This window comes from Papaver somniferum, chromosome 7 (genome assembly GCF_003573695.1).
Source record: "Papaver somniferum cultivar HN1 chromosome 7, ASM357369v1, whole genome shotgun sequence".
Classification (NCBI taxonomy): domain Eukaryota; kingdom Viridiplantae; phylum Streptophyta; class Magnoliopsida; order Ranunculales; family Papaveraceae; genus Papaver; species Papaver somniferum.
In genome coordinates, this window is record NC_039364.1 from 204,891,406 (window position 1) to 204,918,832 (window position 27,427).

At 39.2% G+C, this 27,427-nt stretch overlaps 1 protein-coding gene across 1 annotated transcript in view; it reads left to right on the top strand.

The window, feature by feature from the left end:
* The window catches only part of LOC113295839 (phosphoglycerate mutase-like protein AT74), a 31,396-nt gene extending 11,068 nt beyond the window's left edge, over positions 1–20,328 (top strand). The window contains exons 3-4 of the mRNA XM_026544170.1: positions 19,623–19,765; positions 19,907–20,328. Of these exons, the coding sequence (XP_026399955.1) occupies positions 19,623–19,765; positions 19,907–20,328 (565 nt within the window). The remainder of the gene's footprint in view (positions 1–19,622; positions 19,766–19,906) is intronic.
* Positions 20,329–27,427: the final 7,099 nt, after the last annotated feature.

A 27,427-nucleotide genomic window follows, 5' to 3' on the forward strand; every position in this document is an offset into this window, starting at 1 on the left:
CCAAGCACCAAGTCCGTGTCTACTTGAAAAATACATGTTTCGACCCATGCCCATGCGCGTGTGCCAAGCACCAAGTCCGTGTCTACTTGAAAAATACATGTTTCGACCCATGCCCATGCGCGTGTGCCAAGCACCAAGTCCGTGTCTACTTGAAAAATACATGTTTCGACCCATGCCCATGCGCGTGTGCCAAGCACCAAGTCTGTGTCTACTTGAAAAATACATGTTTAGACCCATGCACATGAGCGTGTGCCAAGCACCAAGTCCGTGTCTACTTGGAAAATAAATGTTTCGACCCATGCCCATGCGCGTGTGCCAAGCACCAAGTCCGTGTCTACTTGAAAAATACATGTTTCGACCCATGCCCATGCGCGTGTGCCAAGCACCAAGTCCGTGTCTACTTGAAAAATACATGTTTCGACCCATGCCCATGCGCGTGTGCCAAGCCCCAAGTCCGTGTCTACTTGAAAAATACATGTTTCGACCCATGCCCATGCGCGTGTGCCAAGCACCAAGTCCGTGTCTACTTGAAAAATACATGTTTCGACCCATGCCCATGCGCGTGTGCCAAGCACCAAGTCTGTGTCTACTTGAAAAATACATGTTTCGACCCATGCCCATGCGCGTGTGCCAAGCACCAAGTCCGTGTCTACTTGAAAAATACATGTTTCGACCCATGCCCATGCGCGTGTGCCAAGCACCAAGTCCGTGTCTACTTGAAAAATACATGTTTCGACCCATGCCCATGCGCGTGTGCCAAACACCAAGTCCGTGTCTATTTGAAAAATACATGTTTCGACCCATGCCCAGGCGCGTGTGCCAAGCACCAATTCCGTGTCTACTTGAAAAATACATGTTACGACCCATACTCTTGCGCGTGTGCCAAGCACCAAGTCCGTGTCTACTTGAAAAATACATGTTTCGACCCATGCCCATGCGCGTGTACCAAGCACCAAGTCCGTGTCTACTTGAAAAATACATGTTTCGACCCATGCCCATGCGCGTGTACCTAGCACCAAGTCCGTGTCTACTTGAAAAATACATGTTTCGACCCATGCCCATGCGCGTGTACCAAGCACCAAGTCCGTGTCTACTTGAAAAATACATGTTTCGACCCATGCCCATGCGCGTGTACCAAGCACCAACTCCGTGTCTACTTGAAAAATACATGTTTCGACCCATGCCCATGCGCGTGTACCAAGCACCAAGTCCGTGTCTACTTGAAAAATACATGTTTCGACCCATGCCCATGCGCGTGTACCAAGCACCAAGTCCGTGTCTACTTGAAAAATACATGTTTCGACCCATGCCCATGCGCGTGTACCAAGCACCAAATCCGTGTCTACTTGAAAAATACATGTTTCGACCCATGCCCATGCGCGTGTACCAAGCACCAAGTCCGTGTCTACTTGAAAAATACATGTTTCGACCATGTCCCTTCGCGTGTACCAAGCACCAAGTCCGTGTCTACTTGAAAAATACATGTTTCGACCCATGCCTATGCGCGTGTACCAAGCACCAAGTCCGTGTCTACTTGAAAAATACATGTTTGGACCCATTCCCATGCGCGTGTACCAAGAACCAAGTCCGTGTTTACTTGAAAAATACATGTTTCGACCCATGCCCATGCGCGTGTACCAAGCACCAAGTCCGTGTCTACTTGAAAAATACATGTTTCGACCCATGCCCATGCGCGTGTACCAAGCACCAAGTCCGTGTCTACTTGAAAAATACATGTTTCGACCTATGCCCATGCGCGTGTACCAAGCACCAAGTCCGTGTCTACTTGAAAAATACATGTTTCGACCCATGCCCATGCGCGTGTACCGACCACCAAGTCCGTGTCTACTTGAAAAATACATGTTTCGACCCATTCCCATGCGCGTGTACCAAGCAACAAGTCCGTGTCTACTTCAAAAATACATGTTTCGACCCATTCTCATGTGCGTGTACCAAGCACCAAGTCCGTTTCTACTTGAAAAATACATGTTTCGACCCATGCCCATGCGCGTGTACCAAACACCAAGTCCGTGTCTACTTGAAATTATTTTTTGCAAGTTTTTAACTTGATAAATAATTTATTTAAGAGTTTTATTTATGGAAAAAATTCATTTTTTGTGTTTAATTGTTTTACAAGAAACAAAACTCGTTTTATAAGAAAAAACCTAAATCTAACTTGATTTGCGAGTTAATTTTCCTATAAATACAACTCGAAAATCTCTTTTCAAAACACACAAGCAGCAACCATCTCTAGGTCTACTTTTTTTCATCTTCTTGCTTTTATTTTCGTGCGGCGTTTTACTTTCATCCCCGTTGCTGAGTTTAAGAGTGGGTAACTTGTATTGTGCTAATACAAGTTATATCGGGCAGTCTTATCCTGGACACATCTTCGCACGTTGGGGTTTAACATTACTTTAGAGTATACCCGCGAACTAATGTGTTAAGGACAGCTTGTTGAACCTGTGATTCTGCCCTCATCAATTTGTTTGTGGTAGAGTTGTTTGATACGGTTCTTTATATTTATTGTTTGATATATCTGACGTTTCTTCTATTGTTGCAAGACTCCAACAATCTTAACACATTATTATTCCTTGTAACAATGGGAAAGAACGACGTTGAAAGACCATAGAAGTTTAATGGAAAGGATTTCAAGAGATGGCAATCCAAGATGTTGTTTTATCTAAGCCATCATGAACTGGATTATGTACTTGTTCCACATGATGAATTGATGAATGTTGAAGCTTTAACTGAGGAGGTGATCGAGCATAACAAGCGGTGTAATTTTCTGGCGAAAAATCATATCATGAATGGTTTGGAAGATTCGATGTATGATTTTTACAATGCTAAAGAAAATTTCAGTGCTTATGATTTGTGGACTGCGTTAGAAGCAAAGTATCAAGCGGAGACTGCAGGGAGTAAGAAATTTCTGGTGGCGAAGTTTATGGACTTCAAGATGACGAATGATAAGCCTGTTGTTGATAAATTCCTCGAATTTCAACAGATTATTAATGAGATTCTTGCTGAAGGTATGGTCATTGATGAGACGTTTCAAGTATCTGCGGTAATTGAGAAGTTACCAAGTTCCTGGTCTGAGTACAAGAAAAAGCTAAGACTTGAAACTGGCGAGATCAACATGGTTGAATTAGGGAAGAAGATTCAAGTGGAAGAGTTGTTGTGCTCCAAAGATAAGAACGTGTCTTCTGCAAGGGACATGAGTAATAAAGCTCATATGACTGAACATAGATCTTCCAAAGCTGGAAAAGGTGAGAGTAACAATCGTAACTCTAAGCGTGGTCCTCTCAAGAAAGGCATGTTTCGAAAACCAGAGTCTAGCATTACTAAAATTAATGGTGCTTGTTATGCGTGTGGAGTTACTGGCCATATGGCAGTTCACTGTAGACATCGTAAGGACAAGAAGGATAATGCTAACTTGGTTGAAAAGAACAAGGATGAGTTTTCTGCTGTATTGTCTAAAGTTAATTTGGTGACCAATGTGATGGACTGGTGGGTAGACTCTGGAGCTACCAAGCATATTTGTGGGAACAGGGACCTGTTCACCTCCTACTAGAGGGTAGGGGAAGGCGAGAAACTCTATATGGGTAACTCATCTGCATCAGAGGTTGCAGGAAAAGGAAAGGTCGGTCTGAAGCTCACATCTGGAAGGACTCTCACATTGAATGGAGTTCTTCATGTTCCAGACATCTGCAAAAATCTTGTTTCTTGTTCTGTTTTAGATGATAAGGGTTTTAAAGTTTCAATTGAGTCTGGAAAACTTATAGTAACTAAGGGAAATGATTATGTGGGTAAGGGTTATAAGACTGGGGGTCTTTACAAACTTAATGTAACCTGTCCTGAAGTGAAATTGAACGATTCTTCTGCTTAGATGTGTGTGTAATCGAATGTTTGGCATGGTAGACTTGGTCATGTAAATTACAAATCAATGCATAAACTGGCTAGCTTAGGCTGCATACCCAAATTCACTTTTGATAAAAGTCATAAGTGTGAGATTTGCGTAGAATCTAAGCAAGCTAAGAAATCATTCAGGAAGAATGTCCAGAGAAACACTAAACCCTTAGAATTGATTCATTCAGACATAGTTGACATGAAGTCAGTTCAAACTAGAGGTGGTAAGAAATGGTTTTTCACTTTTATAGATGATTGTACGAGGTATTGTCATGTTTATTTGCTTAGAGGGAAGGACGATGCCTTAGAAGCCTTTAAGATATATAAACATGAAGTTGAAAACCAATTGAATGCTACCATTAAAACTTTTAGGTCTGACCGTGGTGGTGAGTATCTAATTCCTATTGGAGATTTCTGTGAAGAACATGGCATAATACATGAAACTGCAGCCCCTTATTCACCTCAATCCAATGGTGTAGCTAAACGTAAGAACCGTACCCTTAAGGATATGATGAATGCCATGTTTATTAGTTCAAGATTACCTTCGAATTTGTGGGGGGAGGCTATCCTCTCAGCCAATTACAACCTGAACAGAGTACCCTTTAAAGGATCAGATAAAACTCCATATGAGTTATGGAAAGGTAAACAACCATCTTATGATTACTTCAAAGTGTTGGGGTGCCTGGCAAAGGTGGCCATCCCTCCTACTAAGACAAATAAGATAGGACCCAAAACCGTTGATTGTGTTTTTATAGGGTATCCTGAGCATTCTAGTGCTCATAGGCTATGGTTGTGAGTTCTGAAATTTCTGACATAGGGTTGAATACTATCATGGAGTCTAGGGATGCTGAGTTCTTTGAGAATGTTTTTCCTATGAAACGTGATTCTTGAAAGAGATGTTTAGATGATCCCCTAGAATTTCCATCATCCATACAGTCATTACCTTGAGAGGAAGATGAACCAGAAATAGAACCTAGAAGAGGTAAAAGGGTTAAAACTAAGAAAACCTATCCTGGTTGCATTACATACCTAGCCGAGTCTAATCCTCAGACTTATAAAGAAGCCATGACTTGTCCTGAAGCTCCGTGGTGGAAAGAAGCTTCAATTAGTGAAATGGATTCCTTTCGAGAAAACGGTACTTTTGAACTTGTAGATTTACCTCCAGGGTCTAAGGCCATAGGTTGTAAATGGACTTTCAAGAGAAAACGTAATATAAATGGAACTATTGAAAAATACAAGGCTAGGTTGGTAGCGAAAGGCTATAAACAGATAGAAGGTATAGACTTCATTGATACATATTCACCAGTAAGTAGAATTAGCTCCATTAGGATGTTAATTGCTATAGCTTCTGTCCATAACCTACAGATACATCAAATGGATGTAAAGACAGCGTTTTTGAATGGTGAATTAGATGAAGAAATTTATATGGAACAACCCGAAGGCTTTGTAGTTAAAGGTTGTGAGAAGAAGGTTTGTAAACTGAAGGAATCTTTGTATGGATTGAAACAAGCACCTAAACAGTGGCATGAGAAGTTTGATCATGTGATGATTTCTAGTGGTTTTAGAATTAATGAATCTGATAAGTGTGTATATAATAAACTTGACAAGGATGCCTGTGTGGTTGTATGCTTGTATGTTGATGATATGCTTATACTAAATACAAACATGGATGTTATTAATACCACTAAGAAAATGTTGAATGAGAACTTTGACATGAAAGACTTAGGCTCCGCTGATATCATATTATGGATGAAGATTAGAAAAACTTCTAATGGTTATAGTCTGAGTCAGTCTCATTATGTTGAATCCATACTTAAGAAATATAATCAGTTTGATTGTAAACCTGTTTGCACTCCATATGATTCTTCTTGCAAACTCATGAAGAATAAGGGTGTAGGTGTTAACCAACTTGAATACTCGAGAGTCATAGGAAGTCTGATGTATTTAATGAATTGTACGAGACCAGACATTGCTTATGATGTGAGTAGGTTAAGCAGGTATACTTGTAATCCAGGGTAGAAACATTGGGATGCACTTAATAGAGTGCTAAAGTACTTGAAGCACACAATGACCTTTTGTTTGAATTACGAAGGGTATTCGGCCGTACTTGAGGGATTTGGCGATGCGAACTGGATAGCAGACTTAGAGGAGTCTAAGTCTACAAGTGGATATGTATTCACTCTAGCAGGTGTGTATGTATCTTGGAAGAGTTCCAAACAGACATGTATAGCTCGCTCAACTATGGAGTCCGATTTTATTGCGTTAGATAAAGCAGGAGAGGAGGCCGAATGGCTAAGAAACTTTTTAGAAGATATTCCTCTCTGGCATAGGCCTGTGCCAGCTATATCTATACATTGTGACAGCAAATCTGCAATAGGTAGATCTAAGAATAGCTTATACAATGGAAAGTCTATACATATGCGTAGAAGACATGACTCTTTGAAATTACTAATCTCCACAGGCGTTATTTCCATAGATTGGACAAGGTCAAAGGAGAATATCGCGGACCCTTTGACGAAAGGTTTTCCCAAGGAGATAATTAGTAAAGCATCAAAGGGGATGGGGCTTAGGCTCAAATAATTAAACTTGACATGAAGGATACTCAACCTTGCTGACTGGAGATTCCAATAACAAGGTTTCGAATGAGACAACTAATTTATGGTGGGTAAAGGTAAACACTATCATAGAATTTCATTCTCTGTCCCTTCCCTATGGTGTTGATGTGATAGTGTGATTGCATGTGGAGGATGACTTTTAACTAAGTCTTAATGAGTTCTATAGTTTCAACTTAAGATTGAAGTGGCGTGTAGCAATAAACACTCTTGATGGAACTCACCTATCTGAATGAGGAAGTGGGTCGCTTCCAATGAGAATGGAGCCGATTCTCTAAAGCATTTTGAGAAACGGGATATGTCAAGGGCCAAAATGGACAAAACGGCACAAACTTAGCAACACTTGGAGGATATCATGCATGGATGTTATTAGAATTACACCAAACGCTAGCAGTTCAAGACATAGTTCACTGTCTAGCTAGTAGTTCCGGTAACTTCTCTCTAAGCAAGGTTCAAGACCTCATGGACACCTTTGCCTAAATGGTATTTTCCGTACTCTGATTTTTCGTTTTTTACCGAGATTTCATTCTTGTGGGGGATTGTTGGAGAAAATGAGTTATTTAATAAATGATTTTTTGGTCATGGTGTGGTTTGATCTCATGACCTAAGGGTCTAAGGATACTCACTCATTCTTGAGTGAATGAAATGGAACCTTTAGTCCCACATTGTGGAAAAATAAAGAGGTGCTCCACTATATTACCATGTTCTCATGTATATGTTGTAAAACAATGTGGGTGGAGCGGGTGGGGAGAAAAATACATGTTTCGACCCATGCCCATGCGCGTGTACCAAGCACCAAGTCCGTGTCTACTTGAAAAATACATGTTTCGACCCATGCCCATGCGCGTGTACCAAGCACCAATTCCGTGTCTACTTGAAAAATACATGTTTCGACCCATGCCCATGCGCGTGTACCAAGCACCAAGTCCGTGTCTACTTGAAAAATACATGTTTAGACCCATGCCCATGCGCGTGTACCAAGCACCAAGTCCGTGTCTACTTGAAAAATAAATGTTTTGACCCATGATCATGCGCGTGTACCAAGCACCAAGTCCGTGTCTACTTGAAAAATACATGTTTCGACCCATGCCCATGCGCGTGTACCAAGCACCAAGTCCGTGTCTACTTGAAATTATTTTTTGCAAGTTTTTAACTTGATAAATAATTTATTTAAGAGTTTTATTTGTGGAAAAAATTCCTTTTTTGTATTTAATTGTTTTACAAGAAACAAAACTCGTTTTATAAGAAAAAAACCTAAACCTAACTTGATTTGCAAGTTAATTTTCCTATAAATACAACTCGAAAATCTCTTTTCAAAACACACAGGCAGCGACCATCTCTAGGTCTACTTTTCTTAATCTTCTTGCTTTTATTTTTGTGCGGCGTTTTACTTCCATCCCCGTTGCTGAGTTTAAGAGTGGGTAACTTGTATTGTTCTAATACAAGTTATATCAGGCAATCTTATCCTGGACACATCTTCGCACGTTGGGGTTTAGCATTACTTTAGAGTATACCCGCGAACTAATGTGTTAAGGACAACTTGTTGAACCTGTGATTCTGCCCTCATCAATTTGTTCGTGGTAGAACTGTTTGATACGGTTCTTTATATTTATTGTTTGATAATCTGACGTTTCTTCTATTGTTGCAAGACTCCAACCATCTTAACACATTATTATTCCTTTTAACAATGGGAAAGAACGACGTTGAAAGACCACAAAAGTTTAAAGGAAAGGATTTCAAGAGATGGCAATCCAAGATGTTGTTTTATCTAAGCCATCATGAACTGGATTATGTACTTGTTCCACATGATGAATTGATGAATGCTGAAGCTTTAACTGAGGAGGTGATCGAGCATAACAAGCGGTGTAATTTTCTGGCGAAAAATCATATCATGAATGGTTTGGAAGATACGATGTATGATTTTTACAATGATAAAGAAAATTTCAGTGCTTATAATTTGTGGACTGCGTTAGAAGCAAAGTATCAATCGGAGACTGCAGGGAGCAAGAAATTTCTGGTGGCGAAGTTTATGGACTTCAAGATGACGAATGATAAGCCTGTTGTTGATAAATTTCTCGAATTTCAACAGATTATTAATGAGATTATTGCTGAAGGTATGGTCATTGATGAGACGTTTCAAGTATCTGCGGTAATTGAGAAGTTACCAAGTTCCTGGTCTGAGAACAAGAAAAAGCTAAGACTTGAAACTGGCGAGATCAACATGGTTGAATTAGGGAAGAAGATTCAAGTGGAAGAGTTGTTGTGCTCCAAAGATAAGAACGTGTCTTCTGCAAGGGACATGAGTAATAAAGCTCATATGACTGAACATGGATCTTCCAAAGCTGGAAAAGGTGAGAGTAACAATCGTAACTCTAAGCGTGGTCCTCTCAAGAAAGGCATGTTTCGAAAACCAGAGTCTAGCATTACTAAAATTAAGGGTGCTTGTTATGCGTGTGGAGTTACTGGCCATATGGCAGTTCACTGTAGACATCGTAAGGACAAGAAGGATAATGCTAACTTGGTTGAAAAGAACAAGGATGAGTTTTCTGCTGTATTGTCTAAAGTTAATTTGGTGACCAATGTGATGGACTGGTGGGTAGAATCTGGAGCTACCAAGCATATTTGTGGGAACAGGGACCTGTTCACCTCCTACTAGAGGGTAGGGTAAGGCGAGAAACTTTATATGGGTAACTCATCTGCATCAGAGGTTGCAGGAAAAGGAAAGGTCGGTCTGAAGCTCACATATGGCAAGACTCTCACATTGAATGGAGTTCTTCATGTTCCAGACATCTGCAAAAATCTTGTTTCTTGTTCTGTTTTAGATGATAAGGGTTTTAAAGTTTCAATTGAGTCTGGAAAACTTATAGTAACTAAGGGAAATGATTATATGGGTAAGGTTTATAAGACTGGGGGTCTTTACAAACTTAATATAACCTGTCGTGAAGTGAAATTGAATGATTCTTCTGCTTACATGTGTGTGTCATCGAATGTTTGGCATGGTAGACTTGGTCATGTAAATTACAAATCAATGCACTAGCGTAGGCTGCATACCCAAATTCACTTTAGATAAAAGTCATAAGTATGAGATTTGCGTAGAATCTAAGCATGCTAAGAAATCATTCAGGAAGAATGTCCAGAGAAACAATAAACCCTTAGAATTGATTCATTCAGACGTAGTTGACATGAAGTCAGTTCAAACTAGAGGTGGTAAGAAATGGTTTGTCACTTTTATAGATGATTGTACGAGGTACTGTCAGGTTTATTTGCTTAAAGGGAAGGACGATGCCTTAGAAGCCTTTAAGATATATAAATGTGAAGTTGAAAACCAATTGAATGCTACCATTAAAACTTTTAGGTCTGACCATGGTGGTGTGTATCTAATTCCTATTGGAGATTTCTGTGAAGAACATGGCATAATACATGAAACTAAAGCCCCTTATTCACCTCAATCCAATGGTGTAGATGAACGTAAGAATCGTACCCTTAAGGATATGATGAGTTCCATGTTGATTAGTTCAGGATTACCTTCAAATTTGTGGGGGGAGGCTATCCTCTCAGACAATTACATCCTGAACAGAGTACCCTTTAAAGGATCAGATAAAACTCCATATGAGTTATGGAAAGGTAAACAACCATCTTATGATTACTTCAAACTGTGGGGGTGCCTGGAAAAGGTGGACATCCCTCCTCCTATGACAAATAAGATAGGACCCAAAACCGTTGATTGTGTTTTTATAGGGTATCCTGAGCATTCTAGTGCTCATAGGTTTATGGTTGTGAGTTCTGAAATTTCTGACATAGAGTTGAATACTATCATGGAGTCTAGGGATGCTGAGTTCTTTGAGAATGTTTTTCCTATGAAACGTGATTTTCGAAAGAGATGTTTAAATGATCCCCTAGAAATTCCATCATCCAGACAGTCATTACCTTTAGAGGAAGATGAACCATAAATAGAACCTAGAAGAGGTAAAAGGGTTAAAACTAAGAAAACCTATCCTGGTTGCATTACATACCTAGCCGAGTCTGATCCTCAGACTTATAAAGAAGCCATGACTTGTCCTGAAGCTTCGTGGTGGAAAGAAGCTTCAATTAGTGAAATGGATTCCGTTCGAGAAAACGGTACTTTTGAACTTGTAGATTTACCTCCAGAGTCTAAGGCCATAGGTTATAAATGGATTTTCAAGAGAAAACGTAATATAAATGGAACTATTGAAAAATACAAGGCTAGGTTGGTAGCGAAAGGCTATAAACAGATAGAATGTATAGACTTCTTTGATACATATTCACCGGTAAGTAGAATTTGCTCCATTAGGATGTTAATTGCTATAGCTTCTGTCCATAACCTACAGATACATCAAATGGATGTAAAGACAGCGTTTTTGAATGGTGAATTAGATGAAGAAATTTATATGGAACAACCCGAAGGCTTTGTAGTTAAAGGTTGTGAGAAGTAGGTTTGTAAACTGAAGAAATCTTTGTATGGATTCAAACAAGCACCTACACAGTGGCATGAGAAGTTTGATCATGTGATGATTTCTAGTGGTTTTAGAATTAATGAATCTGATAAGTGTGTTTATACTAAACTTGTCAAGGATGCCTGTGTGGTTGTATGCTTGTATGTTGATGATATGCTTATACTAGGTACAAACATGGATGTTATTAATACCACTAAGAAAATGTTGAATGAGAACTTTGACATGAAAGACTTAGGCCCCGCTGATGTCATATTAGGGATGAAGATTAGAAAAAATTCTAATGGCTATAGTCTGAGTCAGTCTCATTATGTTGAATCCATACTTAAGAAATATAATCAGTTTGACTGTAAACCTGTTTGCACTCCATATGATTCTTCTTGCAAACTCATGAAGAATAAGGGTGTAGGTGTTAACCAACTTGAATACTCGAGAGTCATAGGAAGTATGATGTATTTGATGAATTGTACGAGACCAGACATTGCTTATGCTGTGAGTAGGTTAAGCAGGTATACTTGTAATCCAGGGCAGAAACATTGGGATGCACTTAATAGAGTGCTAAAGTACTTGAAGTACACAATGACCTTTTGTTTGAATTACGAAGGGTATCCGGCCATCCTTGAGGGATTTTGCGATGCGAACTGGATAGCAGACTCACAGGAGTCTAAGTTTACGAGTGGATATGTATTCACTCTAGCAGGTGCGTCTGTATCTTGGAAGAGTTCCAAACAGACATGTATAGCTCGCTCAACTATGGAGTCCGAAGTTATTGCGTTAGATAAAGCAGGAGAGGAGGCCGAATGGCTAAGAAACTTTTTAGAAGATATTCCTCTCTGGCATAGGCCTGTGACAGCTATATCTAGGGCTGTTCATGGTCGGTTTTGGTTCGGTTTCTAGCCAAAAACCGAAACCAATACTATCGGTTTCTAAAAATCTAAACCAAACCAATCCATTAACCATTGGTTCAGTTTCTAAATGGTTCCAGCCGGTTTCGGTTTGTCCCAGTGGTTTTTGGTTAACCAATAGTTATGTCAAACGACTCAATCAAAAAAAAAGATACACAAATTTACAGATAAAAAAATCGTAGCTGCCGATAGTATTGGTTTACACAAATTTACACACAAAAAAAATAAATAAAAGAATATCTAGAATAGTTAAAGCTTACTCTAAATCTAGAGATCAAAAGAAGATATATAATATATCTTAATTTAGTTAGTGATAAACAAAAAAGAATGAAGAAGGGAAGAAGAAAGTCGAGTAGCAGCAGTGACTGCTGTAGTTAGGGGTGGAGAAGGGAGGCGACTGAGAGAAGGAGAAAGAGAAAGAGGGAGAATATCATACTGAAATATTAGATTTAGGGTTTCTATTTATCCTCTAAATCAATGGGTAGAATCTAATACTTGTTAATCAAGGTAGAAACTAAGTTTAAAAATTAATCGGTTTTCCAATGGTTTTTGGTTCGGTTTTACAGGTCAAACCAAACCAAAACCAACACTATCGGTTTTCCACTTTCTACACCATAACCAATCCATTAGTAAATGGTTCGGTTTGATTTCTTCCTAATTGGTCTGGTTTGGTCCGGTTCCAGCGGAAAACCGAAACCATGTTCAGCCCTAGCTATATCTATATATTATGACAGCAAATCTGCAATAGGTAGAGCTAAGAATAGCTTCTACAATGGGAAATCTATACATATGCGTAGAACACATGATTCTTTGAAATTACTAATCTCCACAGGCGTTATTTCCAAAGATTGGACAAGGTCCAAGGAGAATATCACGGACCCTTTGACGAAAGGTTTGCCCAAGGAGATAGTTAGTAAAGCATCGAAGAGGATGGGGCTTAGGCTCAAATAATTAAACTTGGCATGAAGGATACTCAACCTTGCTGACTGGAGATTCCAATAACAAGGTTTCGAATGAGACAACTAATTTATGGTGGGTAAAGGTAAACACTATCAGAGAATTTCATTCTCTGTCCCTTCCCTATGGTGTTGATGTGATAGTGTGACTGCATGTGGAGGATGACTTTTAACTAAGTCTTAATGAGTTCTATAGTTTCAATTTAAGATTGAAGTGGGGTGCAGCAGTAAACACTCTTGATGGAACTCACCTATCTGAATGAGGAAGTGGGTTGCTTCCAATGAGAATGGAGCCGATTCTCTAAAGCATTTTGAGAAACAGGATATGTCCAGGGCCAAAATGGACAAAACGACACAAACTTAGCAACACTTGGAGGATATCATGCATGGATGTTATTAGAATTACACCAAACGCTAACAGTTCAATACATAGTTCACTGTCTAGATAGTAGTTTCGGTAATTTTTCTCTAAGCAAGGTTTAAGACCTCATGGACACCTTTGCCTAAATGGTATTTTCCGTACTCTGATTTTTCGTTTTTTCCGAGATTTCATTCATGTGGGGGATTGTTGGAGAAAATGAGTTATTTAATAAATGATTTTTTGGTCTTGGTGTGGTTTGTCTCATGACCTAAGGGTCTAAGGATACTCACTCATTTTTGAGTGAATGAAATGGAACCTTTAGTCCCAAATTGTGAAAAACTAAAGAGGTGCTCCACTATATTACCATGTTCTCATGGATATGTTATAAAACAATGTGGGTGGAGCGGGTGGGGCGAAAAAAACATGTTTCGACCCATGCCCATGCGCGTGTATCAAGCACCAAGTCCGTGTCTACTTGAAAAATACATGTTTCGACCCATGCCCATGCGCGTGTACCAAGCACCAAGTCCGTGTCTACTTGAAATTATTTTTTGCAAGTTTTTAACTTGATAAATAATTTATTTAAGAGTTTTATTTATGGAAAAAATTCCTTTTTTGTGTTTAATTGTTTTACAAGAAACAAAACTCGTTTTATAAGAAAAAAACCTAAACCTAACTTGATTTGCGAGTTAATTTTCCTATAAATACAACTCGAAAATCTCTTTTCAAAACACACAAGCAGCGACCATCTCTAGGTCTACTTTTCTTCATCCTCTTGCTTTTATTTTCGTGCGGCGTTTTACTTCCATCCCCGTTGCTGAGTTTAAGAGTGGGTAACTTGTATTGTGTTAATGCAAGTTATATCGGTCAGTCTTATCCTGGACACATCTTCGCACGTTGGGGTTTAGCATTACTTTAGAGTATACCCGCGAACTAATTTGTTAAGGACAGCTTGTTGAACTTGTGATTCTGCCCTCATCAATTTGTTCGTAGTAGAGTTGTTTGATACAGTTCTTTATATTTATTGTTTGATACATCTGACGTTTCTTGTATTGTTGCAAGACTCCAACAATGTTAACATATTATTATTCCTTGTAACAATGGGAAAGAACGACGTTGAAAGACCACAGAAGTTTAATGGAAAGGATTTCAAGAGATGGCAATCCAAGATGTTGTTTTATCTAAGCCATCATGAACTGGATTATGTACTTGTTCCACATGATGAATTGATGAATGCTGAAGCTTTAACTGAGGAGGTGATCGAGTATAACAAGCGCTGTAATTTTCTGGCGAAAAATCATATCATGAATGGTTTGGAAGATACGATGTATGATTTTTACAATGCTAAAGAAAATTGCAGTGCTTATGATTTGTGGACTGCGTTAGAAGCAAAGTATCAAGCGGAGACTGCAGGGAGCAAGAAATTTCTGGTGGCGAAGTTTATGGACTTCAAGATGACGAATGATAAGCATGTTGTTGATAAATTCCTCGAATTTCAACAGATTATTAATGAGATTATTGCTGAAGGTATGGTCATTGATGAGACGTTTCAAGTATCTGCGGTAATTGAGAAGTTACCAAGTTCCTGGTCTGAGTACAACAAAAATCTAAGACATGAAACTGGCGACATCAACATGGTTGAATTAGGGAAGAAGATTTAAGTGGAAGAGTTGTTGTGCTCAAAAAATAAGAACGTGTCTTCTGCAAGGGACATGAGTAATAAAGCTCATATGACTGAACATAGATCTTCCAAAGCTGGAAAAGGTGAGAGTAACAATCGTAACTCTAAGTGTGGTCCTCCCAAGAAAGGTATGCTTCGAAACCAGAGTCTAGCATTACTAAAATTAAGGGTGCTTTTTATGCGTGTGGAGTTACTGGCCATATGGCAGTTCACTGTAGACATCGTAAGGACTAGAAGGATAATGCTAACTTGGTTGAAAAGAACAAGGATGAGTTTTCTGCTGTAGTGTCTGAAATTAATTTGGTTACCAATGTGATGGACTGGTGGGTAGACTCTGGAGATACCAAGCATGTTTGTGGGAACAGAGACATGTTCACCTCCTACCAGAGGGTAGGGGAAGGCGAGAAACTCTATATGGGTAACTCATCTGCATCAGAGGTTGCAGGAAAAGGAAAGGTCGGTCTGAAGCTCACATCTGGAAATACTCTCACATTGAATGGAGTTCTTCATGTTCCAGACATCTGCAAAAATCTTGTTTCTTGTTCTGTTTTAGATGATAAGGGTTTTAAAGTTTCAATTGAGTCTGGAAAACTTATAGTAACTAAGGGAAATGATTATGTGGGTAAGGGTTATAAGACTGGGGGTCTTTACAAACTTAATGTAACCTGTCCTGAAGTGAAATTGAACGATTCTTCTGCTTAGATGTGTGTGTAATCGAATGTTTGGCATGGTAGACTTGGTCATGTAAATTACAAATCAATGCATAAACTGGCTAGCTTAGGCTGCATACCCAAATTCACTTTTGATAAAAGTCATAAGTGTGAGATTTGCGTAGAATCTAAGCAAGCTAAGAAATCATTCAGGAAGAATGTCCAGAGAAACACTAAACCCTTAGAATTGATTCATTCAGACATAGTTGACATGAAGTCAGTTCAAACTAGAGGTGGTAAGAAATGGTTTTTCACTTTTATAGATGATTGTACGAGGTATTGTCATGTTTATTTGCTTAGAGGGAAGGACGATGCCTTAGAAGCCTTTAAGATATATAAACATGAAGTTGAAAACCAATTGAATGCTACCATTAAAACTTTTAGGTCTGACCGTGGTGGTGAGTATCTAATTCCTATTGGAGATTTCTGTGAAGAACATGGCATAATACATGAAACTGCAGCCCCTTATTCACCTCAATCCAATGGTGTAGCTAAACGTAAGAACCGTACCCTTAAGGATATGATGAATTCCATGTTTATTAGTTCAAGATTACCTTCGAATTTGTGGGGGGAGGCTATCCTCTCAGCCAATTACAACCTGAACAGAGTACCCTTTAAAGGATCAGATAAAACTCCATATGAGTTATGGAAAGGTAAACAACCATCTTATGATTACTTCAAAGTGTTGGGGTGCCTGGCAAAGGTGGCCATCCCTCCTACTAAGACAAATAAGATAGGACCCAAAACCGTTGATTGTGTTTTTATAGGGTATCCTGAGCATTCTAGTGCTCATAGGCTATGGTTGTGAGTTCTGAAATTTCTGACATAGGGTTGAATACTATCATGGAGTCTAGGGATGCTGAGTTCTTTGAGAATGTTTTTCCTATGAAACGTGATTCTTGAAAGAGATGTTTAGATGATCCCCTAGAATTTCCATCATCCATACAGTCATTACCTTGAGAGGAAGATGAACCAGAAATAGAACCTAGAAGAGGTAAAAGGGTTAAAACTAAGAAAACCTATCCTGGTTGCATTACATACCTAGCCGAGTCTAATCCTCAGACTTATAAAGAAGCCATGACTTGTCCTGAAGCTCCGTGGTGGAAAGAAGCTTCAATTAGTGAAATGGATTCCTTTCGAGAAAACGGTACTTTTGAACTTGTAGATTTACCTCCAGGGTCTAAGGCCATAGGTTGTAAATGGACTTTCAAGAGAAAACGTAATATAAATGGAACTATTGAAAAATACAAGGCTAGGTTGGTAGCGAAAGGCTATAAACAGATAGAAGGTATAGACTTCATTGATACATATTCACCAGTAAGTAGAATTAGCTCCATTAGGATGTTAATTGCTATAGCTTCTGTCCATAACCTACAGATACATCAAATGGATGTAAAGACAGCGTTTTTGAATGGTGAATTAGATGAAGAAATTTATATGGAACAACCCGAAGGCTTTGTAGTTAAAGGTTGTGAGAAGAAGGTTTGTAAACTGAAGAAATCTTTGTATGGATTGAAACAAGAACCTAAACAGTGGCATGAGAAGTTTGATCATGTGATGATTTCTATTGGTTTTAGAATTAATGAATCTGATAAGTGTGTTTATACTAAACTTGTCAAGGATGCCTGTGTGGTTGTATGCTTGTATGTTGATGATATGCTTATACTAGGTACAAACATGGATGTTATTAATACCACTAAGAAAATGTTGAATGAGAACTTTGACATGAAAGACTTAGGCCCTGCTGATGTCATATTAGGGATGAAGATTAGAAAAAATTCTACTGGCTATAGTCTGAGTCAGTCTCATTATGTTGAATCCATACTTAAGAAATATAATCAGTTTGACTGTAAACCTGTTTGCACTCCATATGATTCTTCTTGCAAACTCATGAAGAATAAGGGTGTAGGTGTTAACCAACTTGAATACTCGAGAGTCATAGGAAGTCTGATGTATTTGATGAATTGTACGAGACCAGACATTGCTTATGCTGTGAGTAGGTTAAGCAGGTATACTTGTAATCCAGGGCAGAAACATTGGGATGCACTTAATAGAGTGCTAAAGTACTTGATGTACACAATGACCTTTTGTTTGAATTATGAAGGGTATCCGGCCGTCCTTGAGGGATTTTGCGATGCGAACTGGATAGAAGACTCAGAGGAGTCTAAGTCTACGAGTGGATATGTATTCACTCTAGCAGGTGCGTCTGTATCTTGGAAGAGTTCCAAACAGACATGTATAGATCGCTCAACTATGGAGTCGGAGTTTATTGCATTAGATAAAGCAGGAGAGGGGGCCGAATGGCTAAGAAACTTTTTAGAAGATATTCCTCTCTGGCATAGGCCTGTGCCAGATATATCTATACATTGTGGCAGCAAATCTGCAATAGGTAGAGCTAAGAATAGCTTCCACAATGGAAAGTCTATACATATGCGTAGAAGACATGATTCTTTGAAATTACTAATCTCCACTGGCGTTATTTCCATAGATATGACAAGGTCCAAGGAGAATATCGCGAACCCTTTGACGAAAGGTTTTCCCAAGGAGATAGTTAGTAAAGCATCGAAGGGGATGGGGCTTAGGCTCGAATAATTAAACTTGCCATGAAGGATACTCAACCTTGCTGACTGGAGATTCCAATAACAAGGTTCCGAATGAGACGACTAATTTATGGTGGGTAAAGGTAAACACTATCAGAGAATTTCATTCTCTTTCCCTTCCCTATGGTGTTGATGTGATAGTGTGACTGCATGTGGAGGATGACTTTTAACTAAGTCTTAATGAGTTTTATAGTTTCAATTTAAGATTGAAGTGGGGTGTAGCAGTAAACACTCTTGATGGATCTCACTTATCTGAATGAGGAAGTGGGTCGCTTCCAATGAGAATGGAGCCGATTCTCTAAAGCATTTTGAGAAACAGGATATGTCCAGGGCCAAAATGGACAAAACGGCACAAACTTAGCAACACTTGGAGGATATCATGCATGGATGTTATTAGAATTACACTAAACACTAGCAGTTCAAGACATAGTTCACTGTCTAGCTAGTAGTTCCGGTAGCTTCTCTCTAAGCAAGGTTCAAAACCTCGTGGACACCTTTGCCTAAATGGTATTTTCCGTACTCTGATTTTTCGTTTTTTACCGAGATTTCATTCATGTGGGGGATTGTTGGAGAAAATGAGTTATTTAATAAATGATTTTTTGGTCTTGGTGTGGTTTGATCTCATGACCTTAGGGTCTAAGGATACTCACTCATTTTTGAGTGAATGAAATGGAACCTTTAGTCCCACATTGTGGAATACTAAAGAGGTGCTCCGCTATATTACCATGTTCTCATGGATATGTTGTAAAACAATGTGGGTGGAGCGGGTGAAGCGAAAAATACATGTTTCGACCCATGCCCATGCGCGTGTACCAAGCACCAAGTCCGTGTCTACTTGAAAAATACATGTTTCGACCCATGCCCATGCGCGTGTACCAAGCACCAAGTCCGTGTCTACTTGAAATTATTTTTTGCAAGTTTTTAACTTGATAAATAATTTATTTAAGAGTTTTATTTATGGAAAAAATTCTCTTTTTGTGTTTAATTGTTTTACAAGAAACAAAACTCGTTTTATAAGAAAAAAACCTAAACCTAACTTGATTTGCAAGTTAATTTTCCTATAAATACAACTCGAAAATCTCTTTTCAAAACACACAAGCAGCGACCATCTCTAGGTCTACTTTTCTTCATCTTCTTGCTTTTATTTTCGTGCGGCGTTTTACTTCCATCCCCGTTGCTGAGTTTAAGAGTGGGTAACTTGTATTGTGCTAAGACAAGTTATATAGGGCAGTCTTATCCTGGACACATCTTCGCACGTTGGGGTTTAGCATTACTTTTGAGTATACCCGGGAACTAATTTGTTAAAGACAGCTTGTTGAACCTGTGATTCTGCCCTCATCAATTTGTTCGTGATAGAGTTGTTTGATAAGGTTCTTTATATTTATTGTTTGATACATCTGACGTTTCTTCTATTGTTGCAAGACTCCAACAAGAACAAGATTGGGGGAATTTTCAAGTCGAAAAAGAAATGAGAATTATTCAAGAAACTAGACTCAAATATGGTAGATTCTTCTTTCGCTTTCCTGAGGGAGAATCTGCTGCTGATGTTTATGATCGTGTTGCAAGTACGTAATCTCTTTTTTTTTTGTTTTATTTGCTCTCCGTCTATATAAAAAATATATATCTCTCTAATAAAATGGTAAACTCGTTAAGTGCATACAAGTTATGGTTGATATATATATATGGACTGACTTCTTGTTAGGCAGATTTTCTTGAGTCATTGTGGAGAGGTATACACAACAACAGACTACAACAGCATGAATCAGATGACGATGAGATAAACTTAGTGATAGTAACGCACAAATGCGCAGCTAGAGTTTACTTGATGAAATGGTTTGGATGCACAGTTGAGCAATTTGAGTATATAAACAATTTCGAAAACGGTGAAGTTGTGATTATGGAGTTAGGGTCAGGTGGTGAATATAGTTTAGCAGTTCATCATACTGACGAAGAATTTGAAAGATGGGGTTTATCTCCAGAAATGGTATCTGATCAGAAATGGAGACTTACTGCAAAGAAAGGTGAATGGAACGAGAAATGTTCTTGGCATCTTGATGGTTTCTTCGATCATCTTCAACACTCTTCAGATGAAAATGATGATGGTGATGAAATTGAAAAGACAGATTGACAATTGGTTGTACCTGTCTCGTCCTCTTGATTATGTGTGTAATTTGTATATTAATTCTCTTGATACTCTCTGTGAACGGTGTGAATGATAAATTGTGTTTTCTTTTTATTGTTTGTCGACACGTTAGCTGCCTGAAGTAAAACAATGGGTGCCAATATAAATAACTGGAGCATAGAAAGTACTACAGAGTTTAATAAGCAAAAAACCAGTGAGATTTGTACAGTGGAAAATGTAAAAATGGCGAGTACCCAAGAAAATTCATTAAATTTCCTCGTGTTCTACCTATTCTTCATCCCAACTATCCTTTATCTTTTTCACACTCTAATTTTCCATAAATTAACTATAGGAAATGAACAGATCAGAATAAAAAGAAATCCAAATCTTCCTTTAAGATTTAACTATGATTGCACTTTCAAAATCCTTCAGGTAAGTAAAAAAGTTCAAAAATTTACTTCCTTTCACTCTTCATTCTTCTTAATACTGATTTTTAAGGTCTGGGTTCTAATTCTTTTTTGGTTTTCCGTTGTGGGTTTCTTTAGATTGCAGATATGCATTATGCAAATGGGAAAATGACTAGATGTAAAGATGTAATGGCATCTGAGTTTGAGTATTGTTCAGATCTTAATACCACTTTGTTTGTCAAGAGAATGATTGAAGCTGAGAAACCTGATTTTATTGCTTTTACAGGTATTTACATTAAAACCACTATAAATTTATCTCTGGATTTAAGGGTTTGTATTAATAGTGTTAGAAAAAACGATTTAAAATTACCAATTTTTCCATGGACTGTGTTTTGATCCCTAGACCTATTGCCCATTAGTTGTTTTTTCTTTTGAATAGATAAAACAATAGTCCCACATTGACTAAAATCTAAAGAGTTTTAGACATAAATACCATAGAATTGGCTATAAGGGCATGGCCCTTGGGTCATTAGACTTTTGTGCTTGGGGGGGAGGCTTAGACTAGGGCAAGGTTGCCTTTCCCGTACGCGCGGTGCTTCGCACAGAAGCACGCACGCCGCCGCCGTCCGTCCGGTCGGTCGGGCTCGGGCTCGGGCTCGGGTTCGGGTTCGGGTGTGGGTGTGGGTGTGGGTTCATTAGATCCTATCTTTTTGCTGAAATTTTTTGGTACGTGTTTTCCACACAAGTAGAAGAATCTTTTCTTTGTCTGAACGTGCTTGTCTTGGCTTTTTTGTCTGCACGAGTTTTCTCCTGACTTCTTTGTCTGAACGTGCTTGTCTTGGCTTCTTTGTCTGTACGTGTTTTGTCCTGGCTCTCTTGTATGTACGTATTTGGCTTGGCAGCAACACACTGCTCCATGCCTGTCAAAACAACTTTTCTTGCACTATCTTTAACCCAACATAACCAGTTTTTCCTGTCATACGCATGGGTTTTCTTTCTTGTTTGTAACTACACAAACACTATATAAGAGAGTAGTTGTAATCTCATAAGACATACCACAGAGAAATATCTCTTCTACTCTCCCTCAGTTTTTCTATAAACATCTCTTCTACTGTTTTAAGTTCGGCCAAGCTCTAAGGGTACCCTCATTGTATGCTACATTGAGGGGTACTAACTGTAGTTGTATCCTGGAGGTGACTCGCCAACTGCTGTAGCATCTCAGAGGAGTGGCAGGCGATATTGCCTTTAGGACAGCGTAGTCTACGTGCCTCTACATTCTCTGTGCAGCAACATCAGCAACATTATTTTGTGCTAAGTATCTTCTTCTCAGTTACTTTATTAGTAATTTTCTCAACAATCTAAAGGCAATATCCTCTTTACTATATTTTGTAACAACATGGGAAAGAGTACTGTAGACAAACCCCCAAAGTTTAGTGGCAAAGACTTTAAACGATGGCAGTCCAAAATGTTATTCTTCTTAAAAGACCAAAGGCTAGATGAAGTTGCCTTAGAAAGACCCTCAAGAAGGCTTCATGACCGTGGTTATGAAGATAGACTGGATAGGTGGACTAGGAAAAATTACATGTGCAAAAACCATATTCTTAACTGTCTGGATGACTCCTTGTACGACTTTTATAATGCAAAAGATAATTTTACTGCTTTTGATTTATGGGAAGCCCTAGAAGAAAAATATCTTGCTGAAGCTGCTGGAAGCAAGAAGTTCTTGGTGGCTAGGTTCCTGGAATATAAGATGACTGATGAAAAGCCTGTTGTAGAACAATTTGTCGAACTCCAGCTACTCATCAACGAAATTCTTGCTGAAGGCATGCATATTGATGAATCTCTACAAGTATCCGCAGTGATTGAAAAGCTACCACCCTCATGGAACGAGTACAAGAGGAGGCTGCGACACAAGAATCGTGAAATCACCATGGTGGAGCTGGGGAAAAAGATCCAGGTGGAGGAACTTCTGTGCTGCAAAGACAAGAGCCTGATGCTGAGCAAAGACATGTCAAACAAAGCTCATGTCCTGGACGATAATGCTGCGTCAAAGAAAAAGCACGGAGAATCCAGAAAAAATGGTAAACGTAACAAACAGCGTAACTCCAAAGGTAACCATCTTAAGCCAAAGGGTGGTGTCTCCAAAAACACCATCAAAGGTGACTGCTATAACTGTGGGAAAACTGGTCATATGGCCAAGGACTGTAGGGCACCTAAAAAGACCAAAAATGATCCTAAACAGAAAAATAAGGCAAACGTAGTAGATGATTCTGGATATTTTACTGGCATGGTGTCTGAAGTCAACCTTGTCTCTAATGTGACCAATGTGAGAGACTGGTGGCTTGATTCTGGAGCCACTAGGCATGTCTGTAAGTTCAGAAATGCTTTCTCCTCCTATAACAAAGTAGGAGACGATGAGAAATTGTTTATGGGAAACTCTTCTACCTCTAAAGTGGTAGGAAAAGGCAAGGTTGAATTGAAGCTCACTTCAGGAAAAACTCTCGCATTGAATGACGTGTATCACGTCCCGGACATATGCAAGAATCTTATCTCAGAAACCATCTTACTTGGAAAAGGTTTTAAATTTGTAGCTGAGTCTAACAAAGTTGTAATCTCTAAAGGTGGTGACTTCGTAGGAAAAGGATATGTCACTGATAACATGATTAAGCTTAGTGTACTTTCTTTGAACTTGAATGATAATGCATCTTCTTCTGCTTATGTTTGTGACTCCTCACATGTTTGGCATGATAGACTAGGACATGTTAATTTCAAATCTATTGAAAGACTTGCTAAATTAGGCTGCATTCCTAAAATAAACTTTGACAGAGGTCATAAATGTGAAATTTGTGTTGAATCTAAATTTGTTAGAAAACCCTTTAACAAAAAGGTTGAACGTAGTACAACTCCCCTAGAACTAATCCACTCCGATTTGGGAGATTTGAAATCAACACCAACTAGAGGTGGGAAAAAATGGTACATCACTTTTATAGATGATCACTCAAGATACTGTCAGGTTTATCTTCTTAGAAGTAAAGATGAAGCCCTAGACGCTTTCAAATTATATAAACTTGAAGTAGAAAACCAAAGAGGTGTTACTATTAAAACTCTTAGGTCGGACCGAGGCGGTGAGTATGTGATACCTATAGGAGAATTCTGCAAACTTAATGGCATCATTCATGAAACTACTGCACCTTATTCACCTGAGTCGAATGGAGTAGCTGAAAGGAAAAACCGAACACTCATAGATATGGTGAACGCTATGTTAGCTAGTTCAGGGCTACCTTCGAACCTGTGGGGGAAGCAATTCTCTCTGCTTGCTATATCTTGAACCGAGTTCCATTTAAGAAATCCGACAAAACTCCATATGAGTTGTGGAAAGGAAGACAACCGTCCTATGCATACTTTAAAGTGTGGGGGTGTTTGGCCAAGGTGGCCACTCCTCGTTCCAAGAAAACCAAAATAGGACCAAAAACTGTAGATTGTGTTTTCCTAGGATATCCTGAGCACACTAGTGCTTATAGGTTCATGGTAATTGGTGAGAACACCATAATGGAATCCAGAGATGCAGTGTTTTTCGAACACATTTTCCCTTTAGGGTCTGGACCTCATAAAAGGGTCCGCGATGATCTCTCAGATGTTCCTTCGACTAGTCAACCCCCGTCTCTAGATGCTGAAACCGAACCTAGAAGAAGTAAGAGGGTCAGAACCGAGAAAGGTTTCGGTCCAGATTTTGTGACTCTTACGGTAGAGTCTGAACCCCAAACCTATAAGGAAGCTATGACTTCTCCGGAAGCTCCCTTCTGGGAAGAAGCTTCAAATAATGAGTGGGATTCCATTCAACAAAATGAAACTTGGGAGCTTGTAGACTTACCTCCTGGTAGTAAAACCATAGGTTGCAAGTGGGTCTTCAAAAGGAAACTTAGAACAGATGGAACTATAGAAAAACAAAAAGCTAGGTTGGTAGCTAAGGGGTACAGACAACAGGAAGGATTAGATTTCTTTGACACCTATTCACCGGTCACTAGAATCACTTCTATCCGGATGTTGATTGCTATTGCTTCTATTTATGATTTGCATATACATCAGATGGATGTTAAAACTGCTTTTTTATATGGTGAATTGAATGAAGAAATTTATATGGACCAACCGGAAGGTTTTGTTGTGAAAGGTTTTGAAGATAAAGTATGCAAACTGAAAAAATCTTTGTATGGTTTAAAACAAGCACCTAAACAGTGGCATGAAAAATTTAATCATGTAATGATATCTAATGGCTTCAAGGTTAATGAATCTGATAAATGTGTTTACATTAAATCTGTGGACGATTCTCATGTTATTGTGTGCCTATATGTTGATGATATGCTCATATTAGGAAGTAACCTTGATAGTATCAATACCACTAAAAGCATGCTTAACAAAAACTTTGACATGAAAGACTTAGGCCCTGCTGATGTAATCTTAGGGATGAAAATCAGAAAGATGTCTGATGGATATAGTCTTAGTCAATCTCATTATGTTGAAACTGTGCTTAAGAGATTTAATCATGAAAAAGCTAAACCTGCAACTACTCCTTATGATCCCAATTGCAAATTGAAAAAGAACAAGGGTGAGGGTATTTATCAACTTGAGTATTCTCGTGTTATTGGCAGTCTTATGTATTTAATGAACTGTACAAGACCTGATATTGCTTATACTGTGAGTAGATTAAGCAGGTACACTTGCAACCCTGGGCAGGATCACTGGAATGCTCTCTACAGAGTTCTACGGTACCTGAGAGGAACTTCAAACTATTGCCTAAGTTTTGGGAAGTATCCTGCTGTGCTAGAAGGTTATTGTGATGCTAACTGGATATCAGACTCAGATGAGTTCAAATCCACTAGCGGGTACATCTTCACACTTGGTGGTGCGTCTGTGTCATGGAAGTCTACCAAACAGACATGTATAGCTCGATCCACCATGGAGTCTGAGTTTATAGCCTTGGAGAAAGCTGGAGAGGAAGCTGAATGGATACGAGGTTTCCTGGGTGGAATTCCACTCTGGCCCAAGCCTGTGTCTTCGATCGCAATCCACTGTGACAGTCAAGCTGCTATTGGATGCGCAAAGAATAGTGTATACAACGGAAAGTCTATACATCTTCGAAGAAGACACAAGACAGTGAAACAACTACTCTCTACTGGCATCATCTCTATAGACTTTGTAAGGTCTAAAGAGAATATTGCAGATCCTTTGACGAAAGGGTTATCTAGAGAGGTAGTTAGATCCACATCGAAGGGGATGGGACTCAAGCTCATAGAATAAATCGCCATGAAGGACACTCAACCTTGTGAATGGAGCTCCAAGATCAAGGTTCAATGAGATAACTAATTTTTGGTGATGTCGAGAGAAAGCACTATCTTTGTCCCTCCCTATGGTGTAACCATATGATAGTGCTGCCTGCATGTTTTAGGATGATCTGTCAGGATCTTAATGAGTTCCATGGATTTACTTAAAGCGGAGTGTGGCAGGACACTCTTAATGGACTCACCTATGTGGATGTTGGAAGTGGGGCCGCTTCCTATGAGAATTTGAGCTTTTTCTCTAAAGACATTCATTAAGTCCGGGATTTAGCCCACGGCCAAAACGGGCACAACGGCAAGAGCTTGGCAGCTTTCTTTTTCTTTGAGACATCAAAGTGTGGTTGTTATTTCTGAATTGCACTCACTGTTGACGGTTCAAGACATTGTGTTCACCGAAACAACAAGCATTTCCGGTAACCTCTCACTATGTTAAGGTTCAATCTCTGGGACACCTTAGCCTAATATTGATGTATTATGTTTTCTCGTATTTCGTCGATATGTTTTATCATTCATGTGGGGGATTGTTAGAAAAAACGATTTAAAATTACCAATTTTTCCATGGACTGTGTTTTGATCCCTAGACCTATTGCCCATTAGTTGTTTTTTCTTTTGAATAGATAAAACAATAGTCCCACATTGACTAAAATCTAAAGAGTTTTAGACATAAATACCATAGAATTGGCTATAAGGGCATGGCCCTTGGGTCATTAGACTTTTGTGCTTGGGGGGGAGGCTTAGACTAGGGCAAGGTTGCCTTTCCCGTACGCGCGGTGCTTCGCACAGAAGCACGCACGCCGCCGCCGTCCGTCCGGTCGGTCGGTCGGTCGGGCTCGGGCTCGGGGTCGGGTTCGGGTGTGGGTGTGGGTGTGGGTTCATTAGATCCTATCTTTTTGCTGAAATTTTTTGGTACGTGTTTTCCACACAAGTAGAAGAATCTTTTCTTTGTCTGAACGTGCTTGTCTTGGCTTTTTTGTCTGCACGAGTTTTCTCCTGACTTCTTTGTCTGAACGTGCTTGTCTTGGCTTCTTTGTCTGTACGTGTTTTGTCCTGGCTCTCTTGTATGTACGTATTTGGCTTGGCAGCAACACACTGCTCCATGCCTGTCAAAACAACTTTTCTTGCACTATCTTTAACCCAACATAACCAGTTTTTCCTGTCATACGCATGGGTTTTCTTTCTTGTTTGTAACTACACAAACACTATATAAGAGAGTAGTTGTAATCTCATAAGACATACCACAGAGAAATATCTCTTCTACTCTCCCTCAGTTTTTCTATAAACATCTCTTCTACTGTTTTAAGTTCGGCCAAGCTCTAAGGGTACCCTCATTGTATGCTACATTGAGGGGTACTAACTGTAGTTGTA